The sequence below is a fragment of the Eleutherodactylus coqui genome, chromosome 6 (assembly GCF_035609145.1).
Source record: "Eleutherodactylus coqui strain aEleCoq1 chromosome 6, aEleCoq1.hap1, whole genome shotgun sequence".
NCBI classification, from domain to species: domain Eukaryota; kingdom Metazoa; phylum Chordata; class Amphibia; order Anura; family Eleutherodactylidae; genus Eleutherodactylus; species Eleutherodactylus coqui.
Window position 1 is genome coordinate 135,644,017 of NC_089842.1, and position 17,660 is coordinate 135,661,676.

Genomic DNA, 17,660 nt, shown 5'->3' on the forward strand with positions numbered 1-17,660 from the left:
GCACACTACCGTTATATCACTCAGATCATCTGTTTGCGCCCGAGCTACGTGGGCGCAATTTTGACACGAAGAATGTTTGTCGGTAGCCTTATTAATACAATTCTGCCATTATTGAATGGGATCTACCATGTTGAGGAGTATGGTACATATCAAGTTGCTGGTACTCTAAATTAGTGTGCCCTAATATGTTACATGTATAATGCAAATCCCAGGTATCTCCAGTTATACACATCATCATACTGGTTAGTGAAAACTTTCTACTGTTTAGTCAAGACTTTCAGGGCAACACATTACTATTCAGTCATTCCAGGAACTGAAGTGAGGATGTTCATAGTTTAATATTTAATAATAGTTTATTACAGAAAATAACATCTAGAGTGCCATAAAAGATGCTTGTTAGCCCCTTCTCCTGATCATGCATAGCAGAATTATAGCAACTTTAACAGTTGTACACACTGAGGCTGGACAATAACTAATAAGTAAATGTATTTTAGTTGTCACATCCAAAACCAAGACTACAGTTGAAAGTAACCCACATCTGTGCATATGCCCTAAGTAGAAAGGCTAAGGCTATGTTTACATAGGACGACTAAGCACCCAGTAGCCAATCCAAGTGGAGGCAGAGCCTGCCAGACATCTCTTCCAGCTGTCTGCCTCCATTCAGAGAAAACAGGCTGACAGTCACTTGGTTTTTAGGTGACCTAAAAACTACGCGACTCCGATTCTCACTGGCTTGCACTGTTGGGTCCCATGTTTATGTGGGCCAACAATCACCTGTAATTACTCATTTGAGTCATTACTCAGGTGACTATCAACCTATCTAAAAGTACCATAATTCTAGGTCTCCTTTGGAATTGGTGCTATCTGTTGTTGACACTTAGGACTATTTGCAGTCAAAGTTATTGCATGTGGTGCTTAAACTTTACAGAAATGATCACAAATTGATGAACCCTAGTCAGTGTAATAATAGAGGTGTTAGACTTTAGGCTGTACATTAAATATCACATTGGTGAATTGTCCAAAATTTATATAAGTTCAATTTAGAATGACATTAACGGATGGTGGTCCTTTCTCTTATGTTGTTATTCAATGAGAAAAACATTCAAGTAAACTGAACTGACTTCCCAGTCATTAAGGTAAAAACAAAGCTAAATTAAAAGTGGTAATGAGTTATTTTAAGCTACAGCAGAGTATGCCATTCATGGGCTTGTGTAGTGTCAGTAGACGTTAGGCAGTAAAAAGCCCTTTCTCCAGAGCCAAGCCTTCAACAGAACTGTTTACTAAACTCTGGTTAATGTTATAAAACTCCAGTGGAATGAAGCAAAGGCTAAATTAGCACAGTCTACATCTAAAAGCACAAACACCAGTCACCTCATTGGATAAGGATAAGGAACAGTGACAGCCAAGTTTAGAATTCTTTCACGTTGATATCATGGAAGATACCTAAGCCATTGAGAGCTAGATGTACAAGATGGGTATTTGTAAGGCCTTTTTATAGTCAATCTTTTTGAATCGATGCACATCTTCCCCACCTACCAGACTCTAAATGTACAGAGAGTTCTCATTGCACTGGAGGATATACCGAAGCGCTGGTGAATTGGATTTTCTAAACTTGATTCAGATCTATATAAACTCAACAAAGTGAGGCTAACATAACTGTAAATTACAATTATAGTTTATCATTTAGATTTTATTGTTTGGGGAAAGCAGGGCAACTAGTTGGCTAGTGTTTCGGAATTCATTAGGTGTTTTGGTTTTTTTGGTTTTCTTATGGATCCAGAATCTGGAGGAGACCCATGCTATAATGCATACTGTGCAGAATTAATATCTAGCTTAAGTTTCCTTCCCAATCAGCCTTCCACTATTAACTTTTCCTTTCTTTCTTCTCTACTATGAGTAGCCTGGATGATACGGGACCTTTCACACAGGATAGAATGTTCTGCAACAATGTTGCAGAATATGCCCTCATGTGGAATATTTCGCACCAGAATCTGCACTGTTATTGTGTGGCTTTTAGTGTGTAATGGAAATTCTACCAGCAGTTCTGCATTAAAATCCGCAGTTAGCTATGCCGATATTGGTGTGGAATTCAGGGGTGGCATATTCTGCAAAGTTTTGTCCAGTGTGAAAGGTCCATCACTCTGTTCTATCTTAAAAGACTTTTTCTTGCTCATAACCACATTTTTTTGTGTGTAAGTACCTGACCTTTTCTTTGGTTTACATGCAGTACACATAGGTTCACAACGTACTTGCTCATATTTACATAAAAGTTGGAGATTGATATAAGGGTAGTTAAATGCAACCAATCACCAGAATAAAAATAACTTTTAATAGCACAATATAATATAACACCAAAAAAGAATAATTTCTATACAATACCCTCCCCAAATAAAATACATTGACAGAGTTCTGGATGCTACATAGCTTATTTACAAAAGGAAAAAAATGAAACATCCAGTCCAAAATAGGATAGAAATAGTCTGTCCTTATGTAGAAGCCTCTTCCTTTACGTTTGCCACAACTCCTATAGTCTGAATACTGACTGTTACTCTGGATCAGGTGCATAAAATTACAATGACGTAAACAAACAACTGTCCTCATTTTGCAAAGGACATTACTGTTGGGAACCTGGCAATGTGTGAATGTTCTCTAGCCCATGTGCTAGAAGATTAAGCAATTTTGATCTGTGGTTCATGTCTTATGAACTACTTCCCTTTTTCATACAGTACTCCCAAGGCTTCTTGGGCAAGGATGGTAATATCAAGAGAATGCAACATATTCCACCAAATATCAAGATGGCTCCTGCTGCTGCCGCACAAGCTACAGACCATGAATACTCATATTCTAGGTGTACATTTTGATTGCTTGACATCAGCCAGATGACAGCTTGATGAAATATCACCATAGTGACTAAGACAAATATACCTAAAAAACATAAAGAAAAAAATGTAAGTAATTAAAACATTTAATATCATAACCCAAAATACCCCTCTATATAAAAGCAGATAAATAACAGCATCTAAATGGTTAACTTGTTCAGTATTGTATGCTGGTATGTACAAGATGTTTCTCATAACTCCCATACTTCTTGTCTTGGAAAAAACTGTCTGAGAGTGCTCTGGGGCCCCTGCCACTGATAAGAAAAGCTACTATAATGAACACAGTATTGTTTTCTTTCTTCTTGCTAAATTAGAAATCATGTGTTTTAGTAGTAACACACCCTAAGGCGTTAACATATATTAATCATTAGAAACTAGTGCCTATCCTGAGATCTTATGACTTTAGAAGTATGTATCTCTATTGCTTCGTCATTTGGAGTATACATGTCCAATAATACTATTAATAAATCAAAAATACACTGCTTTTGATACACGATCCGTGTCAAGTGTCAGCTGTTTGTGTGCACATCTTCTCAATAACCAATTTGGAACAGACAGTGAAATCAGAGGGACCCATTGGGGTTCCGATAACATTGTTATCATTCGATTTCTGATCTAGTCACTAAAGGAAATAGATAATATAACTGGCCTCTCCTGTATGACTTTACATTTTATAATATCAAATTGATGTCATGGTACCCAAATAAAAGAATGTACGTGGCATTCAAGAAAAAGAAGCAACTTGTAGAAGACTCAGACTAAATTTAAATTGTGTTTATCATATTTAATATACAGATACAAAATATTATCTTTCCTTACCAGAAAGGATGAAGAAGAATGATGCAGGCTTAAGGAGGAACTCTACACCTTTGCTCAGAACCATAGTGATACATATTGATCCCATTACCATAAAAGTTATACTCAAAAGAGACAGAACAGCTGCAGAAATATTTAAATCTGTGGAAGGAAAATATAAAAGTAAATCTTGAGTAAATATATTAATATTTATGTAGAGTTAATCCAAAGACCTTAAATTTTACTTAAAAGGTCTTTGAGGTCAATAGCACTGGAATGAATTAAAATAGTCAGAAATTAAACAATATACCAGCATAGAAAATGATGCAGAATATACCAATCAGGCTGTATCCCAATATTTTCAAGTAGAGAAATAAATTCTTCTCTAAACTCAATTTCAAAAGATAAAAATTGGGATAAAATAAAACATTTAAACACATGACTCACATATTTTGTTAGATATCCATACAATTGCTATATTACATGTAATGCTCACTAATGTCCCTTTTTCATAAATTTTTTAATGAGAGTTTTTGGCCACATTCAGAAATGACGAAATTTTCTGAGGCGATTTAGCACTAAAATTCTGCAGCAAATTACAGTGCAATACTAGTGAATATAGTTTACATAATCCTATTTACACATAGCAGAAAATATCCATGCAGATTTGAGGCTATGCTACAGATTATCAAATCAGCATCATGCCTATGATGTTCCATATTTTCTGTGGATTTTTGCCAAAGATTTGTCAGTAATAAAATTTGCGTGCTGCGGAACTGAATTCCGTACCACATTTCAATTTTGCACGGGTATAGCAGATTATTGTTGCAGCATATGAACCAGAGTTTTTGAAAATCTCCTCTACTTTGCTGCTACTGTAAATGCCGCAAAATTTCTGCGCGGAGGATCTGCCCTATCTGGATTCCCCCGTAAAATGTTACCCTGCTAGATTTTACACACTTTAGAACCACTGCAGGATGCATCCAGAAACAACAATAATGTTTCAGCAACAGTCATGGGAAAACACTAAGGCCACTTTCACACTTAGTAACATATCATGTTAGGCTGAATGAAGACAATATCCATCTAGTTCAATCTGGTTTAACCTCCCCCTTGTTGGTCCAGAGGAAGGCAAAAAAAAAACAGCGAGCCAATTAGCTCCTCTGGAGGAAAAAAAATTCCTTCCTGACTCCATAAGGGCAGCCAGAGTAATCCCTGGATCAGCATTTGAGATCAACAACCCGCTCGTCACCTAATGTCTATATCCTGTGTTATCATAGTGCTCTAGAAAGGCATCTAGTCCCCTTTTAAATTCCTCTATGGATTTTGCCATCACCACGTCCTCAGGCAGAGAGTTCCACAGTCTCACTGCTCTTACAGTAAAGAACCCCCTTCTGTGTTGGTGATGAAACCTACTTTCTTCTAGCTGTAGCGGATGCCCTCTTGTTACCGTCAAAATCCTGGGTATAAACAGATCATGGGAGAGATCCCTGTATTGTCACCTAATGTATTTATACATAGTTATTTGATCGCCCCTTAACCATCATTTTTCTATCACATGCGTTCAGTGAAACGCCGCTCAAAACCAAGGCATTTTACCACGATTTTGAGCTGTGTTTTCCAACGTATGGTACAGCATTTGACAGCGCTTTTTAACACCCCATCATTGTGAAGGGTGATGAGGTGCGTTAAAAAACACAGAAAAATAGAACCGACAGCACTCACAAATCGCGGCGTTAGAAACACAGCATTCAAGAGCAGGTCCGCGAGGTCCCATTGAAATCAAATGGAGCCTTGTACCGCGATTAGTGCGTTGCTTAGGACACCACGCTAATCACGGTATAAGCGGATGATGTGAGAGCGGCCTTATACAGAAATGTAATCTGCTTAAATCATATTTGAAAGCATCCTAAACCATTTCACTATGACTCATATACAGTTTCTCCTGACATATTAGCAGTCCATGCTGTATATGACTGTTGGGTTCATGATAAATATCCCAGAATATCTTAGGTTCCAGAATAATTTATGATTCTTAGATTTTTTCCTATTGGTTATATACTGAAAATTAACACTAAAATGGGAACAGATGAAATATTAATAATTAGAAAAGTTATGCCAACTCACTCCATGCCTTATTATAATTATATTATTATTTTAGCAAAATGAACCTAGGTAGATTCTCCATATCAGTAATTAGGCTACATCAACACGGGCTACAAAATCTCGCTACAAAAAATCACGTATGTGAAAGAACCCATTGGAAACCATGGGCTTCGCATTGTAGCGATGATTTTGTAACAAGATTTTGTAGCCCGTGCGGATGCAGCCTCAGACATGCAACATTTTCAAAAAAGGGATTTGTCTCAGGACACAGATACATTAGATTGGAACTTTCAGTAAGAAGCATGATATCATTTCCTCACAAGTCGTAGAATCATAGAATGGTAGAGTTGGAAGAGACCTCCAGGGTCATCGGGTCCAACCTGTCCAGTGCAGGATTCACTAAATCATCCCAGGCAGATATTTGTCCAGCCTTTGTTTGAACACTTTCATTGATGGAGAACTCACCATCTCCCGTGGTAACCTGTTCCACTCATTGATCACCATCACTGTCAGAAAGTTTTTTCTAATATCTAATTTTTGTCTCCTCCCTTTTAGTTTCATGCCATTGCTTCTGGTCTTTCCTTGTGCAGATGAGAATGGGGCTGATCCCTCTGCACTGTGACAGCCCTTCAGATATTTGTAGACAGTCTCCTCTCAGCCTTCTTTTTAGCAAGCTAAACATTCCCAGATCCTTTAACCGTTCCTCATAGAACATGATTTGCAGACCGCTCACCATCTTGGTAACACTTCTCTTAACTTGCTCCAGTTTGTCTGTCTTTTTTAAAGTGGGGCACCCAGAACTGGACACAGCATTCCAGATGAGGTCTGACTAAGGAAGAGTAGAGGGAGGTAATTACCTCACATGATCTAGATTTTATGCTACTCTCAGTACATTCCAGAATTGTGTTTGCCTTTTTGGCTGCTACATCACATTGTTGACTCATGTTCATTCTATGATCTATTTGTATACCCAAGTCTTTTTCACAGTCTAGCTGCTTAGCCCAATTCCTCCCATTCTGTATGTGCTTTTTAGAGATGAGCGAACATACTCGTCCGAGTATTAGCGTGTTCGAGATGCTCATTACTAGAGGCGAGTACCATGCGATGTTCAAGTTACTTTCACTTTCATCTCTGAGACGTTAGCGCGCTTTTCTGGCCAATAGAAAGACAGGGAAGGCATTACAACTTCCCCCTGCGACGTTCAAGCCCTATACCACCCCCCTGCAGTGAGTGGCTGGGGAGATCAGGTGTCACCCGAGTATATAAATCGGCCCCTCCCGCGGCTCGCCACAGATGCATTCTGACAGAGATCAGGGAAAGTGCTGCTGGTGCCGGAGCTGCTATAGGGAGAGCGTTAGGAGTTATTTTAGGCTTCAAGAACCCCAACGGTCCTTCTTAGGGCCACATCTGACCGTGTGCAGTACTGTTGAGGCTGCTTTTAGCAGTGTTGCACAATTTTTTTTTTTGTATATCGGCCGTGCAGAGCATTGCGTCCGCAGTCTGCAGTCATTGTACAGAGTATAGGGCCAGTACTGGTGAGGCAGGGAAAGAGATAATCAGGCTATATAGGCAGTGGGCTTTTTCCAAAAAATTGGGGAAAAATACTATATTTGGGCTGCCTGTGACCGTCTTCAGTTTACTGCGTGTCTGCTGGGGGTAGTAGTCCTAATTAATACGCAGCTAAGCGTTACAGCACGCTTGCGCAAAATTGTTTTCTGGATCTGCTGTCTCTGTTACATGATCGCTGTCATCCCGCCAGAGGGAAAGAGTATACATAATATTATACGCTGCCTACAGTATCTATCTGCTGGGGGTTTTAGTCCTAATTAATACGCAGCTAAGCGTTACAGCAGGCTTGCGCAAAATTGTTTCCTGGGTCTGCTGTCTCTGTTACATCAGCGGTGTCATCCCGCCAGAGGGAAAGAGTATACATAATATTATACGCTTCCTACAGTATCTATCTGCTGGGGGTAGTAGTCCTAATTAATATGCAGCTAAGCGTTATAGCAGGCTTGCGCAAAATTATTTCCTGGATCTGCTGTCTCTATTACATGATCACCGTCATCCCGCCAGAGGGAAAGAGTGTACATAATATTATACGCTGCCTATAGTATCTATCTGCTGGGGGTAGTAGTCGTAATTAATACGCAGCTAAGCGTTACAGCAGGCTTGCGCAAAATTGTTTCCTGGATCTGCTGTCTCTGTTACATGATCGCCGTCATCCTGCCAGAGGGAAAGAGTATACATAATATTATACGCTGCCTACAGTATCTATCTGCTGGGGGTAGTAGTCCTAATTAATACGCAGCTAAGCGTTACAGCAGGCTTGCGCAAAATTGTTTCCTGGATCTGCTGTCTCTGTTACATCAGCGCTGTCATCCTGCCAGAGGGAAAGAGTATACATAATATTATACGCTGCCTACAGTATCTATCTGCTGGGGGTAGTAGTCCTAATTAATACGCAGCTAAGCATTACAGCAGGCTTGCGCAAAATTGTTTCCTGGATCTGCTGTCTCTGTTACATGATCGCCATCATCCCGCCAGAGGGAAAGAGTGTACATAATATTATACACTGCCTACAGTATCTATCTGCTGGGGGTAGTAGTCCTAATTAATACGCAGCTAAGCGTTACAGCAGGCTTGCGCAAAATTGTTTCCTGGATCTGCGGTCTCTGTTACATGATCGCCGTCATCCCGCCAGAGGGAAACAGTATACATAATATTATACGCTGCCTACAGTATCTATCTGCTGGGGGTAGTAGTCGTAATTAATACGCAGCTAAGCGTTACAGCAGGCTTGCGCAAAATTGTTTCCTGGATCTGCTGTCTCTGTTACATGTTCGCCGTCATCCTGCCAGAGGGAAACAGTATACATAATATTATACGCTGCCTACAGTATCTATCTGCTGGGGATAGTAGTCGTAATTAATACGCAGCTAAGTGTTACAGCAGGCTTGCGCAAAATTGTTTCCTGGATCTGCTGTCTCTGTTACATGATCGCCGTCATCCCGCCAGAGGGAAACAGTATACATAATATTATACGCTGCCTACAGTATCTGTCTGCTGTATCAGCTCAGCATTTAAAAAAAATAGAAGCAAAATACTTAAGGCCTACTACTGGCCTTTGGCCACTTGACTGCTTCTGCGCTGTGAATTCCACTAGCTCAGTTATACGCACCTACGTCTCACTACAGGCGTGCGCAAAATTGTTTCCTGGCTCTGCTGTGCGTTCCGTAAGGGATATCAGCCTCCAACCACAGGCCAATAAGCGGCACATTTAATTACAGCGTTCTGTTTCTGCACTACTGGTAATACAGCATGCTGAGGGGTAGGGGTAGGCCTAGAGGACGTGGACGTGGGCAAGGACGCGGAGGCCCAAGTCAGGGTGTGGGCACAGGCCGAGCTCCTGATCCAGGTGTTTCGCAGCCGACTGCTGCGGGATTAGGATAGAGGCACGTTTCTGGTGTCCCCACATTCATCTCACAATTAATGGGTCCACGCGGTAGAGCTTTATGTCCTGTCGTGGATGGCAGAAAGTGCATCCAGCAATCTATCAACCACCCAGAGTTCTGCACCGTCCACTGCTGCAACTCTGAATCCTCTGGCTGCTGCTCCTCCTTCCTCCCAGCCTCCTCACTCCATTACAATGACACATTCTGAGGAGCAGGCCGACTCCCAGGAACTGTTCCCGGGCCCCTGCCCAGAATGGCCAGCAATGGTTCCTCTCCCACCGGAGGAGTTTGTCGTGACCAATGCCCAACCTTTGGAAAGTTCCCGGGGTCCGGGGGATGAGGCTGGGGACTTCCGGCAACTGTCTCAAGAGCTTTCAGTGGGTGAGGAGGACGATGACGATGAGACACAGTTGTCTATCACTCAGGTAGTAGTAATTGGAGTAAGTCCGAGGGAGGAGCGCACAGAGGATTCGGAGGAAGAGCAGCAGGACGATGAGGTGACAGACCCTGCCTGGTTTGCTACGCCTACTGAGGACAGGTCTTCAGAGGGGGAGGCAAGTGCAGCAGCAGGGCAGGTTGGAAGAGGCAGTGCGGTGGCCAGGGGTAGAGGCAGGGTCAGACCGAATAATCCACCAACTGTTTCCCAAAGCGCCCCCTCGCGCCATGCCACCCTGCAAAGGCCGAGGTGCTCAAAGGTCTGGCAGTTTTTCACTGAGAGTGCAGACGACCGACGAACAGTGGTGTGCAACCTTTGTCGCGCCAAGATCAGCCGGGGAGCCACCACCACCAGCCTCACCACCACCAGCATGCGCAGACATATGATGGCCAAGCACCCCACAAGGTGGGACGAAGGCCGTTCACCGCCTCCGGTTTGCACCACTGCCTCTCCCCCTGTGCCCCAACCTGCCACTGAGATCCAACCCCCCTCTCAGGACACAGGCACTACCGTCTCCTGGCCTGCACCCACACCCTCACCTCCGCTGTCCTCGGCCCCATCCACCAATGTCTCTCAGTGCACCGTCCAGCCGTCGCTAGCGCAAGTGCTGGAGCGCAAGCGCAAGTACGCCACCACGCACCCGCACGCTCAAGTGTTAAACGTGCACATAGCCAAATTTATCAGCCTGGAGATGCTGCCGTATAGGGTTGTGGAAACGGAGGCTTTCAAAGGTATGATGGCGGTGGTGGCCTCGCGCTACTCAGTTCCCAGTCGCCACTACTTTTCCCGATGTGCCGTCCCAGCCCTGCATGACCACGTCTCCCGCAACATTGTACGCGCCCTCACAAACGCGGTTACTGGCAAGGTCCACTTAACAACGGACACGTGGACAAGCACAGGCGGACAGGGCCACTATATCTCCCTGACGGCACATTGGGTGAATTTAGTGGAGGCTGGGACAGAGTCAGAGCCTAGGACCGCTCACGTCCTACCCACCCCCAGAATTGCGGGCCCCAGCTCGGTGGTGGTATCTGCGGCGGTGTATGCCTCCTCCACTAAACCACCCTCCTCCTCCTACGCAACCTCTGTCTCGCAATCAAGATATGTCGGCAGCAGCACGTCGGCAGCAGTCGGTGTCGAGCGGCATGGCAGCACAGCGATGGGCAAGCGTCAGCAGGCTGTGCTGAAACTACTCAGCTTAGGAGAGAAGAGGCACACGGCCCACGAACTGCTGCAGGGTCTGACAGAGCAGACCGACTGCTGGCTTGCGCCGCTGAGCCTCCAACCGGGCATGGTCGTGTGTGACAACGGCCGTAACCTGGTGGCGGCTCTGCAGCTCGGCAGCCTCACGCACGCGCCATGCCTGGCCCACGTCTTTAATTTGGTGGTTCAGCGCTTTCTGAAAAGCTACCCACGCTTGTCAGAGCTGCTCGGAAAGGTGCGCCGGCTCTGCGCACATTTCCGCAAGTCCCACACGGATGCTGCCACCCTGCGCACCCTGCAACATCGGTTTCATCTGCCAGTGCACCGACTGCTGTGCGACGTGCCCACACGGTGGAACTCTACGCTCCACATGTTGGCCAGGCTCTATGAGCAGCGTAGAGCTATAATGGAATACCAACTCCAACATGGGCGGCGCAGTGGGAGTCAGCCTCCTCAATTCTTTACAGAAGAGTGGGCCTGGTTGGCAGACATCTTCCAGGTCCTTGGAAACTTTGAGGAGTCTACCCAGATGGTGAGCGGCGATGCTGCAGTCATTAGCGTCACCATTCCTCTGCTATGCCTCTTGAGAAGTTCCCTGCAAAGCATAAAGGCAGACGCTTTGGACTCGGAAACAGAGGCGGGGGAAGACAGTATGTCGCTGGATAGTCAGAGCACCCTCCTGTCTTTATCTCAGCGCGGTGAGGAGGAGGAGCATGAGGAGGATGAGGAGGAGGGGGAAGAGACAGCTTGGCCCAATGCTGAGGGTACCCATGCTGCTTGCCTGTCATCCTTTCAGCGTGTATCGCCTGAGGAGGAGGAGGAGGAGGAGGAGGAGGATCCTGAAAGTGATCTTCCTAGTGCGGACAGCCATGTGTTGCGTACAGGTACCCTGGCACACATGGCTGACTTCATGTTAGGATGCCTTTCTCATGACCCTCGCGTTACACGCATTCTGGCCACTATGGATTACTGGGTGTACACACTGCTCGACCCACGGTATAAGGAGAACCTTTCCACTCTCATACCCGAAGAGGAAAGGGGTTCGAGAATGATGCTATACCACAGGACCCTGGCGGACAAACTGATGGTAAAATTCCCATCCGACAGCGCTAGTGGCCGAAGGCGCAGTTCCGAGGGCCAGGTAGCAGGGGAGGCGCAGAGATCAGGCAGCATGTACAGCACAGGCAGGGGAACACTCTCTAAGGCCTTTGACAGCTTTCTGGCTCCCCAGCAAGACTGTGTCACCGCTCCCCAGTCAAGGCTGAGTCGGCGGGAGCACTGTAAAAGGATGGTGAGGGAGTACGTAGCCGATCGCACGACTGTCCTCGGTGACGCCTCTGCCCCCTACAACTACTGGGTGTCGAAGCTGGACACGTGGCCTGAACTCGCGCTGTATGCCCTGGAGGTGCTTGCTTGTCCTGCGGCTAGCGTCTTGTCAGAGAGGGTGTTTAGTGCGGCTGGGGGAATCATCATGGATAAGCGTACCCGCCTGTCAACCGACAGTGCCGACAGGCTTACACTCATCAAGGTCCCCAGACTTCTCTTCTCCACCAGCGGACAGCAGCGATACCTAAACAATACGTAGGCTGCACCCGCGGATGGAAGCATTGTTCTCTATCACCATCAAAAACGTGGACCTTTTAGCTTCATCAATCTGTGTATAATATTCATCCTCCTCCTCCTGCTCCTCCTCCTGAAACCTGACGTAATCACGCCGAACGGGCAATTTTTCTTAGGCCCACAAGGCTCAGTCATATAATTTTTGTAAACAATTTTTAGACGTTTCAATGCTCATTAAAGCGTTGAAACTTTCACCTGAACCAATTTTTATTTTAACTGGGCTGCCTCCAGGCCTAGTTACAAATTAAGCCACATTAACCAAAGCGATTAATGGGTTTCACCTGCCCTCTTGGTTGGGCATGGGCAATTTTTCTGACATACATTACTGTTGGTACACCAATTTTTTGGGGCCCTCGCCTACAGTGTAATCCAATTAATTTTTTGCCCACCTGCATTAAAGCTGGCGTTACATCAGCTGTGCTGGGCACTACAATGGGATATATTTATGTACCGCCGGTGGGTTCCAGGGAGCCACCCATGCTGTCGGTCCACAGGGAGTTGTAACTGCATGTGTCTACTTCTAAAGAACCCCAGTCTGACTGGGGCATGCAGTGTGGGCCGAAGCCCACCTGCATTTAATCGGACGTTACCTCAGCTGTGATGGGCACTTCAATGCGATACATTTATGTACGGCCGGTGGGTTCCAGGGAGCCACCCATGCTGTGGGTGCACATGCAATTCCCATTGCGGAGTTGTACCTGCCTGTGACTATTTATAAAAAACCGCGGTCTGACTGGGGCATGCAGACACCTTGACAGAATGAATAGTGTGTGGCACATAGGTTCCCCTCATTGCTATGCCCACGTGTGCAGCTCCTGATGGCGGTGGCACAGGATTATATTTCTCATTGCTTCTGTACAGTATTGTGGGCTATCGTCCCGCCCCTTTTAAAGAGGGTCGCTGCCTAGCTGTGCCAACCCTCTGCAGTGTGTGCCTGCGGTTCCTCCTCATGGCAGACGCACTTATAAATAGACATGAGGGTGGTGTGGCTATGAGGCCAGCGTGTGACCTGAGTGCAGCTGAAGGCTGTGCAGGGACACTTTGGTGTGCGCTGTGGACACTGGGTTGTGCGGGGGGGGGGGGGGGGTTGGCAGCATGTAACCCAGGAGAAGTGGCAGCGGAGTGTCATGCAGGCAGTGATTGTGCTTTGTTGGAGGTATGCATTGCTAATGAGGGCTTTTCAGAAGTAAAGTTGTTGGGAGGGGGGGGAGCACTCTTGCCGCTATTGTGGCTTATTAGTGGGACCTGGGAACTTGAGATGCAGCCCAACATGTAGCCCCTCGTCTGCCCTATCCGTTGCTGTGTCGTTCCCATCACTTTCTTGAATTGCCCAGATTTTCCCAAATGGAAACCTTAGCAAGCATCGGCGATATACAAAAATGCTCGAGTCGCCCATTGACTTCAATGGGGTTCGTTACTCGAAACGAACCCTCGAGCATCGCGATAATTTCGTCCCGAGTAACGAGCACCCGAGCATTTTGGTGTTCGCTCATCTCTAGTGCTTTTTTAATTTTTCCCCCCAGATGTAGGACTTTGCATTTCTTCATTGCCATGAAGGAGTACATGGTCTACATTAATGTTTATGTAGGTGTTACCTGTCAAAGTAACATCCACATGAAGACCAGGACTCACTGTTTCCTAGAAGAATATTGCCCAGAGCATTAGATTGCCCCCTCTCTCTTGCCTTATTCCCATAGCACATCCTGGTGCCATGTCCTTTCCAGGGAAGGGACGTACACACCTGGTCATCCACATGAGGCAAAAAAACCTTAATTCAATATGCCAGGCAGCTTACTTCTATTGCTAATTAGTTCCAGTTCTGATGCTCAGGTTGCCATTTTAGGAACTTTTCATAGTGAAAAGGGGTCATTATGGGCACTTTGACCAGTCTGCAGCTACACAGTCCCATTTTCAGCAAGTTGCATTGCATTTTATTTTCTGATACCTTTCTATCATTGCCAGAAGTAATTTTTCCAGCGATTTATGCTACAGTAAAGCTTCTGTTGAATTAGACTAGATAAGCTAGCCTTTGTTAGTTCACAGTTGTCCTCCCTTCCTTTAGTAAGTACTAACCACTGAATCCCGGGAACACCCCAAAAGACCGGTCCTTTTGTAGATGCTTTGACCCCGTCGTCTAGCCATCACATTATCCTTGTCAAAATCACTCAGATTCTTACGTTTGCCCATTTTTTCCCATTGCCAACTTATCAACCTCAAGAACTCATTGTTAATTTGCTATCTAAAATGTCCCACCCCTTGACAAGTGACATTGAAATGAGATAATCAATGTTATTCACTTCCTCTGTCAGTGGCTGTAATATTATGGTCGATTGGTGTATATACAAATGTGTCCACCCTTTCTTTTGCTTGAATTCAGTTAATGGCTCCAATTTCTTTTAAAAAAGATCAAAAACATGCTAGCAAAAACCTCAAAAAGCTCCAGGTTACATCATAACCACTGGGTGGCCACATAGAGACTCATGTAATGGCATAGACAGCTTGTGGCAAAGTATTTTGAAGTCATGCTTTCCTTTTTCAAAGCTGGTCATCTCGTACCACAGATTCTCGGGCTATGTTAAACCAAGAACAAAGGTAAGAAAGAACACATCTGAATGTCTTTGGCATAATACATAATGCTTTCTTGCACTTTCTAATGTTGATTGTGGAGACAGAAACGATTATGATTATCATGTAATCTACACATCAGACTATGTTGTAGATTGAAGATTGGTACAGTAAGGCAGAAAGATTTTCAACTCTAAGGTAATTTTTATACATTTTCTGAGGCTCTTTACAAGATAGCTGGATATTTAGGTTTAAAAGAAATCTAGATAATCAGACTTTTTAGTATATTATGGACAACAAAGAACTGAAAACAATTGATTCTTTATGCAATATCAATATGAAAGAGAGGAAGGTGTGGTTTGTGTACTGCAAAGCATTCTTGCCTTCTTGCCTCTTTCTTGTTCTTTGCTCAGTATAGTTCACCCTTCAACTGAAGACCTAAGTAGAGTGAAACAGACTAGTTGCTAGGATTGTGCTGTCTTACAACGCTGTTTGGGAGTTTTTTTTATCCAAATGATTTTTATTTGATTTTTCAAAATATAAATGTAGACATCTCATTGTTGTATACATTGTCACAATTGTAAGTAATCAAGAGCGAAAAGTAGACCAAACAATAATCTTAGATCACACAGAAAAAGATTAGGTAAAAAAGATTAGGTTATTAAGACATTCAAAATATTCGAATCTCCAGAATAGTGTTACAAATTTTTATTTTACACTTATGCTTAATTATACTTATTTGCTTCAGAATTATATTTATTACTGCATATATTTTACTTTTTTTTTTTCTTAAACAAACTTGAATCAACATAAAATCATATATTAAGCTGGTACCACAAATTTCCGCCAAGAATTCTACATGGAATTAAAACTGTTTAATCTATCGTTGGATCTAGCATATATTTTTTTCCTATACATAATGATCAGCCAACATATCACATAGATGTTTAATGTTGGGGGGGGGGGGCATGATTTCCACTTTCTAGCTATGCCAAGTTTCGCTGTTAGCAGGAAATAAATGACATATCCATTTTCGATGCTGTCTAGGAATGAGTTCACTTTCCAATGACAAGAGGGCTAAAAGTAGGCTACTCCTCATGCCTGTTATTTTTTAATGTGTCTAAGCACCGCTCTCCAAAATGTTTGAACTTCAGGGCACTCCCAGAAAATGTGGTATAATGTGTCTTCCTGACTGCAATTTCTTCAGCATTCTTCACTCATTTTAGGGAAACTTTTTGCTAATTTTGTAGGAGTATAATACCATCTCGTCAGAACCTTATAATGAGACTGTAAAAGACTGGCGGACCTGTTTGGGAGTTTTTGGATAGCAACCACTTTGTCTAAAATTACTTTCCTGAGCTGTGTTGGCAGAAAAAAGAAATATACAATACAAGCTATTAGCAGTAAGCCAATGCCAGTTCCCCTCTTAGTCAAAGCTACTCGTCATAGTTACTTCTTGATATCCTCAAAGATTAGTTTAGAATTCTACAGATATATTACATTATTAATTTTATTCCCAATGTCAAGGTGTGAAACGTCCATATATAAAGTATCTGTGTTCACACAACTATGTATACACAATGGGCCTATTAAACAATTTTAGAACAGTTGTGCTGTTTGAAGGTGTTCATTTGGCCCTGTCCATTTTTTATGGCATATTAAAACATAGTTGCATATAATTTTGTCCATGTTCTTTTAAAAGCTGAGCTATTATACTTTGCTGTCACTAATAGCTGAGATGGTGTCCACGGCGGATTTCCAACTTAGTTGCTGCGGTTGTTCCCTTGCAGATTTCCCATAGTAATTTTGCCATGTGTGAAAGCAGCCTAAAAGGTTTCTTCCACAAAAATACTATTGATGACTATTGAAATAAATGAGATCTCAGCCTGCAGTTACAAGCACTGACCACTACTCAGCAGTTTCTGCTCTGACACCAGTGTAGACCAATGCCGTCAGCAGGCACCTGATCAGCTGATCGACCAGGGTCCTGAACGGCGGGCCCAAGTTGATCAACTATTGATGAGCTATCCTGAGGATAGGTCATCAATAGTTTTTTTTTTGTGTGGAAAACACCCTTAAGTTTCTTGTAATACAAAGGAAAAATGAAAAAGTGAAAAATAGCATAAAAGTCATGCCTGAGAAAAGCACTATACTGTATAGAAATTATGCCAATATCACAAGAAGTAAACTATATGCCTGAAAGTTATTATGAAATACAATATGTCATCTTAAGATAAGAAAATTATAAGCCAGGCACACTTTTTTTAGGAACCTTGAAAAGCTGGGTAACAATCCCAGTGGGAGCTGTAATGGCACATTCTGGTTACCACCTCACTTTGTCATGAAAATATTAATAACTGAATTAATATCTTGACAGGAGGGAGCAATTAAATGATTTATATTTGCAGGTGATTGTTTGATTTTTAGCCTAAATATTCTTTATTATTAACTATGTCAAGGAGAAATAATACACTGTCTTGAGAAAAGTGGTTCATTTTAAGTACATAAAAAGGAGCAAAAAAATGTACTGACTAGTAAATTACTATTTTTGAAAGTTAAAGAAAAAATTTTATATGCTTTTTAAGCCACAGACAAAAATATGTT

General features: G+C 43.4%; 1 protein-coding gene across 1 annotated transcript in view; it reads right to left on the reverse strand.

The window, feature by feature from the left end:
* Window positions 1-319: 319 nt before the first annotated feature.
* The window catches only part of CACNG6 (calcium voltage-gated channel auxiliary subunit gamma 6), a 99,428-nt gene continuing 82,087 nt past the window's right edge, over window positions 320-17,660 (reverse strand). Inside the window, exons 3-4 of the mRNA XM_066607720.1 lie at window positions 3,699-3,836; window positions 320-2,925 (exon numbers count right to left, since the gene is read on the reverse strand). Coding sequence (XP_066463817.1) covers window positions 2,699-2,925; window positions 3,699-3,836 — 365 coding nt within the window. The 3' untranslated portion in view covers window positions 320-2,698. The remainder of the gene's footprint in view (window positions 2,926-3,698; window positions 3,837-17,660) is intronic.